The sequence below is a fragment of the Hordeum vulgare genome, chromosome 1H (genome assembly GCF_904849725.1).
Source record: "Hordeum vulgare subsp. vulgare chromosome 1H, MorexV3_pseudomolecules_assembly, whole genome shotgun sequence".
NCBI lineage: Eukaryota > Viridiplantae > Streptophyta > Magnoliopsida > Poales > Poaceae > Hordeum > Hordeum vulgare.
Genome location: NC_058518.1, coordinates 506,140,750 through 506,154,265, shown reverse-complemented (window position 1 = coordinate 506,154,265; position 13,516 = coordinate 506,140,750). Strand labels below are relative to the sequence as shown.

Genomic DNA, 13,516 nt, shown 5'->3' with positions numbered 1-13,516 from the left:
CAACTCCTGTTAACTCTCTAAATAGGTATAAGTGAAGCATGAGAGTTTAATTCTTTCTACAAAAGATATGCCCCGCTCTAACAAATATAAGTGAAGCAAAAGAGCATTCTACAAATGGCGGTTTTCTATGTGTAGGGAAACAGGCAATCCAAACTTCAAATGATATAAGTGAAGCACATGAAGCATTCTATAAAGCCATACTCAAAAGATATAAGTGAAGTGCAAAGAGCATTCTATAAATCAACCAAGGACGATCTCATACCAGCATGGTGCATAAAAGAAAAAGGAAAAATAAACACAAAAGACGCACCAAGCATTTGCACATATCATGTGACGAATAAAAATATAGCTCCGAGAAAATTACCGATAGATTGTAGACGAAAGAGGGGATGCCTTCCGGGGCATCCCCAAGCTTAGACGCTTGAGTCTTACTTGAATATTACCTTGGGGTGCCTCGGGCATCCCCAAGCTTAGGCTCTTGCCTCTCCTTATTCCTTCATCCATCGTGGTCTCACCCAAAACTTGAAAACTTCAATCACACAAAACTCAACAAAACCTTCGTGAGATCCGTTAGTATAATAAAGTAAATCACCACTTTAAGTACTGTTGTGAACTCATTCCAAATTCATATTAGCATTATATCTACTGTAATCCAACTTCACCATGGTTCATTCCCCCCGATACTACCCATAGATTCATCAAAATAAGAGAACAATGCATAGAAAACAGAATCTGTAAAAAACAGAACCGTTTACCATACTTCTGATACTCCAAAAAAATCTGAAAATGATAATTAAGGCAATTGGTATATCAATCAGAAGCAAAAAGAATCAACTCAATAGCACTCTCTGCATAGAAATAAGAAATGATTTCGTGATTGCAAAGTTTCTGTCTTTTTCAGCATGATCAAACAACTATCACCCAAACTAATCATAAAGGCTTTACTTGCCACATTATTTTTATAATACAATGGAATTGTACAAGGGGATAATTATTTTTGCGAGAAACTTCCATGAAAAATTATACATTGTTTCCATGAGCATGAACACAAGTGTTCAAGGTCGACCCTCACTTCTGTAATGCATCACCTTTCAATCGCTTCTCTTTTTGAAAAAGTGTGAAGTTCCCCTCTGTATTTTTTGTTTTTAAACTATATAAAAGCACTCAACATAAATAAATGACTCTCTAAAACTTCCGGGTTGTCTCACAGGCAGCGCTTTCTTTAAAGCCATTAAGCTAGGCATAAAGTGCTCAAGTAATGGATCCACCCGGATCCCAAGGTATATCAAAGCCAATTTTAATTAACAATGATTTGTAATTTAGTAGTGAGAAAAAGGTAACATATATGATGCAATGACAAAGTCTAACTCTCTTCCTATGCATTGGCATGTCATAAAAGAACAATTCATGCACATCAAGTAAAGGCCAATACATAGCATAAGGAGTTTCTTGCAATTTTATCGTATTGGAAACATAGCGAGGTGGAGATGTAGTTCCTCTCTCATAATAATTGCAAGTAGGAGCAGCAAGCACATGCACATTATATTCATCAAAATCATCATGTGTAATTGTAGAAGGCAACCCATCTATGTAATCCCTAATAAGAGCAAACTTCTCCGATATAGTGTAGTTGGGAGAGTTCAAAAAGATAATAGGACTATCATAAGTGGGTGTGATAGCAACAATTTCATGTTTAACATAAGGAACTATAGCAAGTTCATCTCCATAAGCATCATTCATATTGGCATCATGGCCACAAGCATAACAAGCATCAAGTTCATCAAAAAGGGATATTTCAAACGAATCCAAGGGATCATAGCAATCAACATAGCATTCATCCTTCGGTAAGAACGAAGGGAAATTAAACAATGTATGAGTTGAAGAGTTACTCTCATTAGAAGGTGGGCACGGGTAGCTAGTCCGCTCTTCCTCCTTTTGTTCTTCGCTCTCCTCGTCATCTTTTTCATCTAATGAGCCCACAGCTTCATCATTTTCTTCTTCCGTAGTTTCATGCAAAATATTAGTCTCTTCTTAGACAGCGTAAAATTTCTCCATAAATCGATAAATATGGGCATTATATTCACAATGAGTATAACAATAACGAAGCATAACCAAATTTTCAGATCGGTAAGCATCATCATCATTATCATCACACCCTTTAAATAGAGCTTCAATTTCATAAGCACCCATAAAAGCAACAAACTCTTCTATTTGTTCCACATCACAGTAATCATATATACCATTAGCATAAGAAGCCAAGGTTTCATTAGCATTAAATTTACAAGAAAAGGGAAGGTCTTTAGCCTTCATCCTAGAGCAACAAGTAATATCATATCTCGAGCATAGCTCCCAAGCATACCATTTGAACATATGAATTTGATCCCATAATAGTTTCCCTTTTTGAGTCAAGCGATAATCCCTAAAGTATTCACGTTGATCCAACGTGTATCCCATTATATAATTTAATGGGGTTTCTCAGGATTATTAAAGAAGTGCATAATATTTTCCACATAACGAGCATCGAGTGTTTTAGGAGGTTCCTCATCTCCATGAGTAGCAAGTACACCTATTTTTTTGGTATTTCATGTTCCATATTCATAACTAAAGATAGAGAACAACTTAGGACAGCAAATAAATCTACTTAGTGATAAAGCAAACAAGCACACACGAGAATATTCACCCCACACTATTGCTCCCCGGCAACAGCGCCAGAAAAAGGTCTTGATAACCCACAAGTATAGGGGATCAATTGTAGCCTTTCTCGATAAGTAAGAGTGTCGAACCCAATGAGGAGCTAAAGGTAGGACAAATTTTCCCTCAAGTTCTATCGACCACCGATACAACTCTACGCATACTTTACGTTTGCTTTACCTAGAACAAGTATGAAACTAGAAGTACTTTGTAGGTGTGATAGGATAGGCTTGCAAGAACACGTAAATAAAAACTAGGGGCTGGTTAGATAGAGAAACAATTACGTTAGTTTAACGAGTGTGGAAAAGTGGTGGTAGGAGTTGTGGAATTGTCCCTAAGCAATTGACTATGTTACTAGCATGTCATCCCTTACTTGGAAACTATGCACTTATGATTGGAACTATTAGCAAGCATACGCAACTACTAACGTTCATAAGGTAAAACCCAACCATAGCAATAAGATATATTGGTCCCCCTTCAATCCCGTATGCATCAATTTCTATGCTAGGCTGAAGCTTCTGTCACCCTTGCCCTCCAATACATAGTCCTATCAACATACTGTTAACCCTAAGGTGTGATCCACGCGCGCGCTCATATGATGGGCACCAAAGGACAACAACATAACCACAAGCAAATTAAACCAATCATAGCAATTCATCAATCACCGATAGGACAACGAAAATCTACTCAGACATCATAGGATGGCAACACATCATCGGATAATAATATGAAGCATAAAGCACCATGTTCAATTAGAGGGTACATCGGGTTGAGGGAGAGTGGACCGCTGAATATAGATGGGGGAAGGTGATGGAGGTGTTGGTGAAGATGACAGAGGTGTTGGTGTAGATCGCCGTCACACGATGATGTCCCGCGCGGCGTTCCGGCGCCGCTGGGAGAGAGGGGGAGAGAGCCCCCTTCTTCTTCTTCTTCCTTGACCTCCTCCCTAGATGGGAGAAGGGTTTCCCCTCTGGTCCATGGTCTCCATGGCGGCGGAGGGGTGAGAGCCCCTCCGAGATTGGATCTCTCTCTCTGTGTCCTTCTGTTTCTGCGCTCCCAGATTCTGGCTTTCACCGTTTCTTAAATTACCAGAGATCCATAACTCCGATTGAGGTGTCCTTTTAACACGATTTTCTTCCGTATATTATCTTTCTTGCGGCGAAAGAAGGGCCCCAACCGCCTTAGGGATTGGTCACAAGCCTGCCAGGCGCGCCGGGGGGGGGGGGTACGGCGCGCCTCCTAGGCTTGTGACCCCCTCGGACATTGTTTCGCGTTGATTCTTTTTCCCAATAATCATAAATGTTCCATAAAAAATCACCGTAGGTTTTTTTATTGCGTTTGGACTTCGTTTGGTATGGATATTCTATGAAACAAAAAACATGGAACAAACATGAACTGGCACAGGGCACTGGATCAATATGTTAGTCCCAAAAATAGTATAAAAAGTTACCAAAAGTATATGAAAGTTGTAGAATATTGGCATGAAACAATCAAAAATTATAGATACGATGGAGACGTATCAACGTACGACTATCACATCAGTTGGAACTGGGTCATCAAATCACTGTCTTCACCGAGTGCTTGGTTCTATTTCCTCCTTTATATGTTGATGAAATTGATCGCTGCTATTTGAAGAATTTGACTGAAGACTTTCTCAACTTCCGCATCTCAAATTCGTCAACCCACTTGTTCTTCACCTGCTTATCCTAGTCACGCTACTCATGCTAAGTGTTCATTTAATTCCATCATGATGACCATGCTTTTGCCATGTTACACTTGCACCTGAGTACTTATTCCGCTGCAAGTAGTTCGTTACTTGGCAATTTCCTCACAGTGAAATTCCTAAGTGACGAATTCAGAAAAATCGCCTATTCATCCCCCTCTAGTCGATATAACGCACTTTCACCACTCATTCATCCTTCGTGATTAAATACTTGGGCCATCCGCTTTCGATTTGGCAACTCAAGAAAGTGGACTTCCAAAATTGCGGCGAGCCTTGTCCCTTGGGAGCAAAAACGACATTACCATCATTTGTCGCACCATCCTCGTCAAGTCTGTTCTCACTTCCCAAGCAATATTGCATATCACCCCCTTTGTTGTCCCTTTTAGCACATTTCACGATGCCAAGAAAGTAGTGAAAGTTTTTCTCTGGTTGGGATTGGCTAAGACTACCGACTCAAAAAGTAAGGTCAACAAAAACAATGTGTGCCGCTCCAATTATATTGGTAGCCTCGGGGTGCTCAATCTTGAGAAGTTTGCTAGGGGCTATATGGTTGAGATGGCCTTGATATGAATGGGCAGATCCAACCAAGATGTGAGTTGGAGTGGGCAATCCTTGTGATTAAATGGACCTCAAACTGCATATGCCTCTAGTACTATCACCATCAACAACGATGGGTACAGGGAAGGAAACCTAAGGATATCACCCCTCTGATCTTTGAAGTCTCCATAAGCAAGTGTTGGAAACTACGAGAAGCTTAACAGGGGATGCTTGGGTTTCCAAGATCAACATGGACGTTAACTTCTCGATGGCCCACATTGTTCAATTTATTGCTTTCTGGACTCTACTTTACGATTTCCACCTTGAAGACAATGCCAAAGACGACATTACTTTGAAAAGACATGATGAGTTAACACTATTTGACATCCTCCGTTATAAGGCGCAACCCTTATGGGTCACTCTGTCACCCATGGAGCTCACGATTTGGAATGCTTGGGAACCGCCCACAGTCAAGTTATATGCCTGACTAGCTATGCACGATAGAGTTTTAGCCGACGATAGATTAGCCAAGAGAGGATCGCCAAATTGTGGCCTTTGTCCTCCTTGTCAAAGAGAGCAAGAATTCGAGTGGCTCCAACTTGAATGCATTGGCACTTAGAACCTTGCACTTGGATTGCTCAATCAAGAGTGACCGACAACAACACCCCAACAAAAAAAGCCACCACGTCTCGTATCATGCCCGTCAGCTATGAGAGAAATGTGATTGTCTTCCGGCACAAATAGGCACCGCTTCCGATCCTCCTTGGTATCATCATCAAGGAGTGCCGGAAGAGCAACGGCTCCGTGTGATTGAAACTCCGTTTTTCTTTTCAGTTAATGGAGGAGGGAAAGTTTTTGCCATCACTTGCGCTTGTGAAGGTGACTGGCAATGGCTGTGCCCGCGATGCGCTGGATGCCATCGTGCAGGTCGCTGTGAACAAGTGTGTGTGTGGTGCGCTGGTGGTTACAGACAGCTACAGTCGTGCCTCGGCCAGCGTAGGGTGAAGCAAAGCAAAACCCACCACCACACCCACACGGGCACAACAAAGCATCTAATCGCATCGCATTGGCGGAGACGTCAACACTTTGGATCCCATCCACACCTTCCCCTCTTCTCTTTAAATCCGCCGCACCACCGCTCAGGCGCTCACCCACACACACGCGCGCACCAGAGAGCAGTCCATTCGATCGAGCTTAGAGCGGACGAGATGAGGATGTCGCTGCTGAGATCCGCGTCGCAGCACCTGCGCCGCCACCGCTGCGACTACTCCTCCTCCTCCTCCGCCACCGCCTCGCCGGAGCGGAAGGTGGCCATCCTCGGCGCGGCGGGCGGCATCGGCCAGCCGCTGGCGCTGCTCATGAAGCTCAACCCGCTCGTCTCCTCCCTCTCCCTCTACGACATCGCCGCCACGCCCGGCGTCGCCGCCGACGTCTCCCACATCAACACCCGCGCCCTCGTGCGTCCCTACTCCCCTCCCCTCCCCGCCCCTTCCTTCCTTCCTTCCCCGCCGGCTAGGGCTAGGCTAGCTCCGCTCCGCTGGATCTGCGTCTGACTAGTCCGATTGGGCCGCTGCTGCTCCTGCAGGTCAAGGGGTTCGTCGGGGACGACCAGCTCGGGGAGGCGCTGGAGGGCGCCGACCTCGTCATCATCCCCGCCGGGGTGCCCCGGAAGCCCGGCATGACCAGGGACGACCTCTTCAAGATCAACGCCGGGATCGTCAAGGGCCTCTGCACCGCCATCGCCAGGCACTGCCCCAACGTAAGCTCCCATTACTCACTCTGCCTGCTGCCACGCAACTGTAGATCTGCACTACAGTGGAGGCGACACAGCTAGATTTGGTTGCCAAATGCGGCAATCCTATACTTGGAATTGCCTACGGTTGTAAGTATGTTTCGCACTCGTTCCTGATCTGGGGCAGAAGGCCAGAAGTTGCATAGGATTGTTTTGTACTACTAGTCTAGAACAGTCGTTTGCCCAAAATGAGCTGAACTGCCACGGCCAAGTCAGGTGTTACTTTCCTGCACAAATGCTGTAGGCTTGCTTCTAGGAGGAGGCGCGCTTGGGTTCAGGCCTTGTTTTATTACAGTTTGAGCTTGACACTCTACATTTATGTTCTGGGGCAGTGCAGTCACATTGTTGTAGGCAGTACAAGTCTAAAACAATGGGTTGCTCCAAATGAACCGAGTTGCCGCTGCCAAGCATAATTGCGACTGCCAGTCGGTTGTATGCTTTGCATTCATCGATGATCTGGGGTAGAGCAGTCAGGTAGTTGCATCATAGGATGACTGGCACTCTGTTTGCCCAAAATGAACCCAACTCCCACTACAACGTCAGGTGTTCCTTTCCTGCCTCACTGTTTAGGCTGTTTCTAGACAGCATGCTTGCTTCAGGCCTTGTTTTACGATTTATGTTCTGGGGCTGTGCAGTCACATTGCTGCATATGATTGTTGTTGGTAGTACAAGTCTACAAGCTTTGCTGCCCAAATGCTGTAGGCTGTTTGCTAGGAGGCAAATTTGATTCACTCGTTGTTTTGCATTTTGGGCCTCATCTCTCTTTCTCCATCCTATTGCACACTGTATACTGCGATGGCCAAGGTGTGACATCCATGTGTAGTTCTTTTTTTCCACTCAAACACGCATTCACATCAAAATGCATGTGTTTTTGTATTACAATGAGACCAAGAAGCTGCAGAACTTGCACGACTGCAATACAAAAAAACTCTATCCAACTCGATATATAACTGCTAACTGAAATTAGATAAAGGGAAAAAGCAAAAGAAGCAAAGAAAGCTGCTCTAACACTAACACTATACAGCCATTGGCTCCGGAGGCCTGGCATGACATCAGTGTATAGTTTAAGCATGCTCATGTGTGTACTACTGTACGTCAAGATGTCAACCGTCGTTTATGAAGTATTTTTTTAAATTATACAGTATTTATGTAAAAATCTAATTGTGGATTTATTAATTATGCTTGTTCAGGCTCTCGTCAATATGATCAGCAACCCTGTCAACTCGACAGTCCCGATTGCGGCAGAGGTGTTTAAGAAGGCTGGTACTTATGATGAGAAGAAGCTGTTTGGTGTGACCACTCTTGATGTTGTTCGTGCTAAAACATTCTACGCTGGAAAGGCAAACGTGCCAGTTACTGGTATTAAGATGATATTTCACTTAATCATACGGAAATTTGAGATTATGTTGTTGGATTTTATGCCTCCGTCCTTTCAACCTGAGTTGTTGCTGTGGTCTTCTGCAGGGGTGAATGTTCCTGTTGTTGGTGGCCATGCTGGTATCACTATCCTGCCACTGTTCTCACAGGTGTGGGGTCCTACTGTCTTATCTTTTATTTTTCTATTTCCTCTTCAATAGCAACACAAGTTGATGTGCATAAGTAAAGAAGTTGTAAACACTTGGTGATAACAGAACTTTATAGCATAGGTATAGGCAATTATTTGAATGCTTCTGTCAAGACATGCAAGTCAGTTTAGCAAACAGAATGCATATTTTGGATAGGAATCAATGGTATCCCATTCTTGAGCTATTATCTTTTGTCTTTCAATCACTGAAATGTTACGCAATCGATGCCATAGTTTTATGCTATGTCTGTTGTATGTTATCTCGCCCACCTCTCAAGTTAACAGCTCAATCTTTATATTTTGTATAGGCTACTCCTGCAAGTAATGCATTGTCCCATGAGGACCTTGTGGCCCTCACGAAGAGGACACAGGATGGTGGGACGGAAGTTGTTGAAGCAAAAGCTGGAAAGGGCTCAGCAACATTGTCGATGGCGTAAGTCCTGTAACAAGAATACTTACTTTCCTGAGCATGTCTTTTTTATGCTAGTTATGATCTTGACGCTAACATGCTATTATCCCAATGTGTGTACGGCTTTTATAGATCAAAGCAGCATATTACTGCGTGTACTCTGTAACCAGCCATTATGCTAGGGTGCCCTGGCCAATCGTAACACATAACTAAAGTCAGTAATGTATAACCTATTTGCTCTGACTGACTATTGTAGTTCTTGTGCCCATTTGATTGTATCTCCACAGCAGTTCTTTACTGCCAAATATGGACGTATGTGAAGGAGTTTTCATTCTGTTATCAGTAGTTTAACGTTTACTGTATACATGAAACTAAAATCTCTACTTGCGTAAATTATATTGCACTCTTGATTCCTGAATTTTTTGAGAGGACTGACCTAAGTAGTACTACCTCTGTAAACTTCTTTAACACATTTTAGGTTACTAAAGAAGTGACGTAAAATGTCTTATAGAAGTTTACAGAGGGAGTAGTAATGAACATTCTTTGCTAAAGATTTTTCTGAATCCACCATTAATCTCCTGTTTTTGCTTTCATGTGAAATGCATAGTCAATTCAGTTATGTCCAGCATATTGTACTCTTCTGCCCATTTTAGCTGGAAATTGCAATCTGAAATGAGGCGGTGGCCACCTCGATCTATGTAGATGAACTCCATAGTGATCTCTTGTTTTATAACAACATGCTACTGATTTTGGATCATAATCTTTTGCATTATTATATATTATCTTTTGTTTCTCCAGATATGCTGGTGCAGTTTTCGGAGACGCATGCTTGAAGGGGCTCAATGGAGTTCCTGACATCATAGAGTGCTCTTTTGTCCAATCAACTGTAACAGAGTTGCCATTCTTTGCCTCCAAGGTGATTTCCTGTTGTCCCTGTATGGTACAATTATGTTCCACCAGATTAGTTATCATTTCAGAATCCACACTTTCTCTTTCTTTTATAATTGCTAAGTGCTTAAACAGGCTACAAACTTTTCATCCCCGCATGAAATGTTCTCACATGGTTGTTCCTAGAAGTGTTGTTTTGTTTCTGACCTCGGAAGCACCTATCCAAAGTGTAGGTTGCTCTTTGAGTTGAATTGTGTGGTGTGTCACAGGCCTTGCAAGATGCTTTTGTTGACACATATTTTTTTTGGTTGATTAGTAAGTTTATGTATGTAGCAACTTAGCATTCTTGTAGATGGTCAGGCATGTCCTATCACGCGTCTCCCTGCAAAAAAAGCCCCACCCTGTGTCAAAGTGATTGAATTGGCTGGTATAAAAAACACACATAATATGCTTTGTTTCACTTCATGTAAGCCCATTTTTGAAGCCTGGGAAAATGCCTACGCTATTAGTTTTATTCATCAACTTTTGTTATTTTCGATGGAAAGATGGAGTAGGTGTGCTGAAGCTGCTTCCTTTGGCATTGCAGGTAAGGCTGGGCAAGAGCGGAGTGGAGGAAGTGCTTGGGCTGGGCGAGCTATCGGCCTTGGAGAAGGAGGGGCTGGAAAGCCTCAAGGGCGAGCTGCTGTCTTCCATCGAGAAGGGTGTCAAGTTTGCGCAGGAGAGCTAGGCGGCGACCTGCCCAGCCTATAATGGTTCACACTTGAACTCATGCAATTTTTGTTCGACCGCTTCCGTTGCCCCCCAATCCGGTTATGCCGTGGGGCATCGAGGCATCGTCGTGCTCCACAATAAAATGTACTACTGGCTTTGATGTCGCCAGACTGAACTAAACCTGTAGTGCCAGAAACAGCGGACACCGGTGCCTATGTGTTTGTAGCATTCGTACCCGAGATCACGAAGGGAAACCGAAGATTCTATCTGGGCATTATATTGTGCCGATCAGCCCCTTCCTGTGTTCTACATACAGGGGCGGGTGCGGGTTTGCCGTTCCTCTGTTGAACTGTCGACACCGTTTGTTAACCTGCTAGCTATTTGTTGGTGTGTGCTTTTTTGGATATTCAGTAGCAGTAGGGATTTGTTACGCGCTGTTGAGAGCTAGCTCGTTTTGGGTGTGTGCTTCTTTGGATATTCAGTAGCAGTCGGGGTTTGTTACGCGCTGTTGAGAGCTCGTTTTGGGTTATCGAATGATGCGTGGCGCGTTAGGCTCACTGCCGACTAAACTGCCAATTCAAGTGTCGAAGCAACGGGCACTGATGTTGGTGATGAATTTAGCCTGTAGGATGCAGCTAGGAAGAACATCAGCCAGACTCGAACGAGCAATCAAAAAACATAATAATTAATCCAAACAGTCAGACGATAAATTAACATACCTCAACTTTTGGTATCCTGGATTATTAAGATCTACTAGCAGCGAACGAACAATTCAATAATTACAAGAGATTTCCTCCACGGAAGAAATTTCATACGGGAGAAGAAAAATAAAATGATTCAGCCACTCACAAGAAATATCAGACAGACCAGCCGCGATTCCGCATCCCCTCCATGCCTCGATCAAAACTCTTGCGCCACTAACCAACAGCGCTGGCCACGGTGCCGCCCCGCCGATCGTGGCGGCTCCGGCAACCGCCAGGGCTACAGTGGTGATCGTGGCCGCGGCCGCGGTGACCAGGGCGGCGGACAACAAACATCAGACAAGGATGCAACAGCGCGCGCAGCTTTCATGTGTCCATCGGCACAACAAACATTTGGACATTCGGAGGTCCAACTCTTGGGGAAATCAATGTAGGACACGCCACTGGAGCTTGTCGAATGTGGGACTGTGCTCGTCTCAGATCGAGCTTCGCGTCATACTACACTGCTGAACACTTCTAAATTTGCACATTTCAACAGAAAATCCATCTCTTCTATGGCAAAGCTTCCTTTCAACTTTCAAGTGTCAAATGTTGCTGCCTACCAATTACAATACTTTGATTTCGTAAGCTTCCGCTTTATAAATATATGCATATGATATCCATAACAACAAATTCAAGTGCAGCGAAATAAAATAGTCTGCTGGGACATTAACACATGCCACCATTAAACAGGCTCACCGCCCCAAAAAACCATCACTCACGCCCGTGCATTGACACATCCGAACACTTGATTTCACCGACATCCACTATTTAAAGTCGGTCATATATACATGACGAACAACGCATCACAACCCCATTCGCTTTACATCTTCCTTCTGTGCATCACATCCACCAAGACTGTGAGTGGGAACACTTTGGGAGAGTCTGCCGACGAATATGAAGCACGGGGAGATCACTCACATTCTAGATGTTTATGCGCATATGGGGTCAGCATTCAGCAAAGAGCCCACTTCATCACAAAAGCACCGAATGAAAGGAGGAGGGATACTCTCCCTTATAACTTGGTCATGGCCACCTCCAACTCATCCTACCCCATATTCATCCATATTCTGAACGTTTATGCGCATATGGTCCAACATTCAGCAAAAAGCCCACTCCACCCTAAATGTCCGGACTGAAAGAAGGAGGAATGCTTTCTCTTATAAGCCGATCATGGTCTCTTCCTATAGGCGTGGTGGGACTAAACTGAGCCAGCCTTCACCGATGAAGCGCTAACATATTCCTTATCTAAGGAGGGATGCGGTGTCTGGATTGCCGGTCATTGAAGATGCCCTTAGCACCTAATTTGTGAGTGCTAGGGTTGTGACCGCTCTAAGAATAAATGCTCAGATAACCTTTGTACGATTACATAAATAGTTATACTATCTACAAACTTTTGTTAGATACCTTTATTATGGTCAACGATTTTTTTTCCATAGATGCATGTATATGCATGCTTTTGGCTCGTGTCGTGTCGTCCAACAATCGAGCGTAACAAAGCAAGTAGCCCGCACCTGATCCCTGGCGCTCTGTTGGTTGGAACTTGGAGCCATCGGCGGAGTCACTGTGACCAATCCACCTTTACAACGGTACTTGCATATGGGGTCAGCATTCAGCAAAGAGCCCACTTCATCACAAAAGCACCGAATGAAAGGAGGAGGGATACTCTCCCTTATAACTTGGTCATGGCCACCTCCAACTCATCCTACCCCATATTCATCCATATTCTGAACGTTTATGCGCATATGGTCCAACATTCAGCAAAAAGCCCACTCCACCCTAAATGTCCGGACTGAAAGAAGGAGGAATGCTTTCTCTTATAAGCCGATCATGGTGTTGGAATTATGCCCTAGAGGCAATAATAAATGTATAGTTATTATTATAATTCCTGTATCAAGATAATAGTTTATTATCCATGCTATAATTGTATTGAATGAAGACTCATTTACATGTGTGGATACATAGACAAAACACCGTCCCTAGCATGCCTCTAGTTGGCTAGCCAGTTGATCAATGATAGTCAGTGTCTTCTGATTATGAACAAAGTGTTGTTGCTTGATAACTGGATCACGTCATTGGGAGAATCACGTGATGGACTAGACCCAAACTAATAGACGTAGCATGTTGATCGTGTCATTTTGTTGCTACTGTTTTCTGCGTGTCAAGTATTTATTCCTATGACCATGAGATCATATAACTCACTGACACCGGAGGAATGCTTTGTGTGTATCAAACGTCGCAACGTAACTGGGTGACTATAAAGATGCTCTACAGGTATCTCCGAAGGTGTTAGTTGAGTTAGTATGGATCAAGACTGGGATTTGTCACTCCGTGTGACGGAGAGGTATCTCGGGGCCCACTCGGTAATACAACATCACACATAAGCCTTGCAAGCAATGTAACTTAGTGTAAGTTGCGGGATCTTGTATTACGGAACGAGTAAAGAGACTTGCCGGTAAAC

General features: G+C 43.7%; 1 protein-coding gene across 1 annotated transcript; it reads left to right on the top strand.

Moving 5' to 3' along the window:
• The first annotated feature begins 6,027 nt into the window (after positions 1-6,027).
• LOC123451250 (malate dehydrogenase 1, mitochondrial-like) lies at positions 6,028-10,606 on the top strand. The gene is made up of 7 exons (XM_045128238.1): positions 6,028-6,408; positions 6,537-6,710; positions 7,934-8,102; positions 8,208-8,269; positions 8,616-8,740; positions 9,515-9,632; positions 10,191-10,606. The coding sequence occupies exons 1-7, from the start codon at positions 6,160-6,162 to the stop codon at positions 10,329-10,331; spliced, it is 1,038 nt and encodes a 345-aa protein (XP_044984173.1). The 5' UTR covers positions 6,028-6,159; the 3' UTR covers positions 10,332-10,606.
• The last annotated feature ends 2,910 nt before the right edge of the window (positions 10,607-13,516 follow it).

Coding starts and splice junctions, on each gene's coding strand:
- LOC123451250 (XM_045128238.1), top strand. CDS start 6,160: ATGAGGATGTCGCTGCTGAGATCCGCGTCGCAGCACCTGCGCCGCCAC. Junction 6,409..6,536: donor ACATCAACACCCGCGCCCTC/GTGCGTCCCTAC, acceptor CTGCTCCTGCAG/GTCAAGGGGTTCGTCGGGGA. Junction 9,633..10,190: donor TGCCATTCTTTGCCTCCAAG/GTGATTTCCTGT, acceptor TTGGCATTGCAG/GTAAGGCTGGGCAAGAGCGG.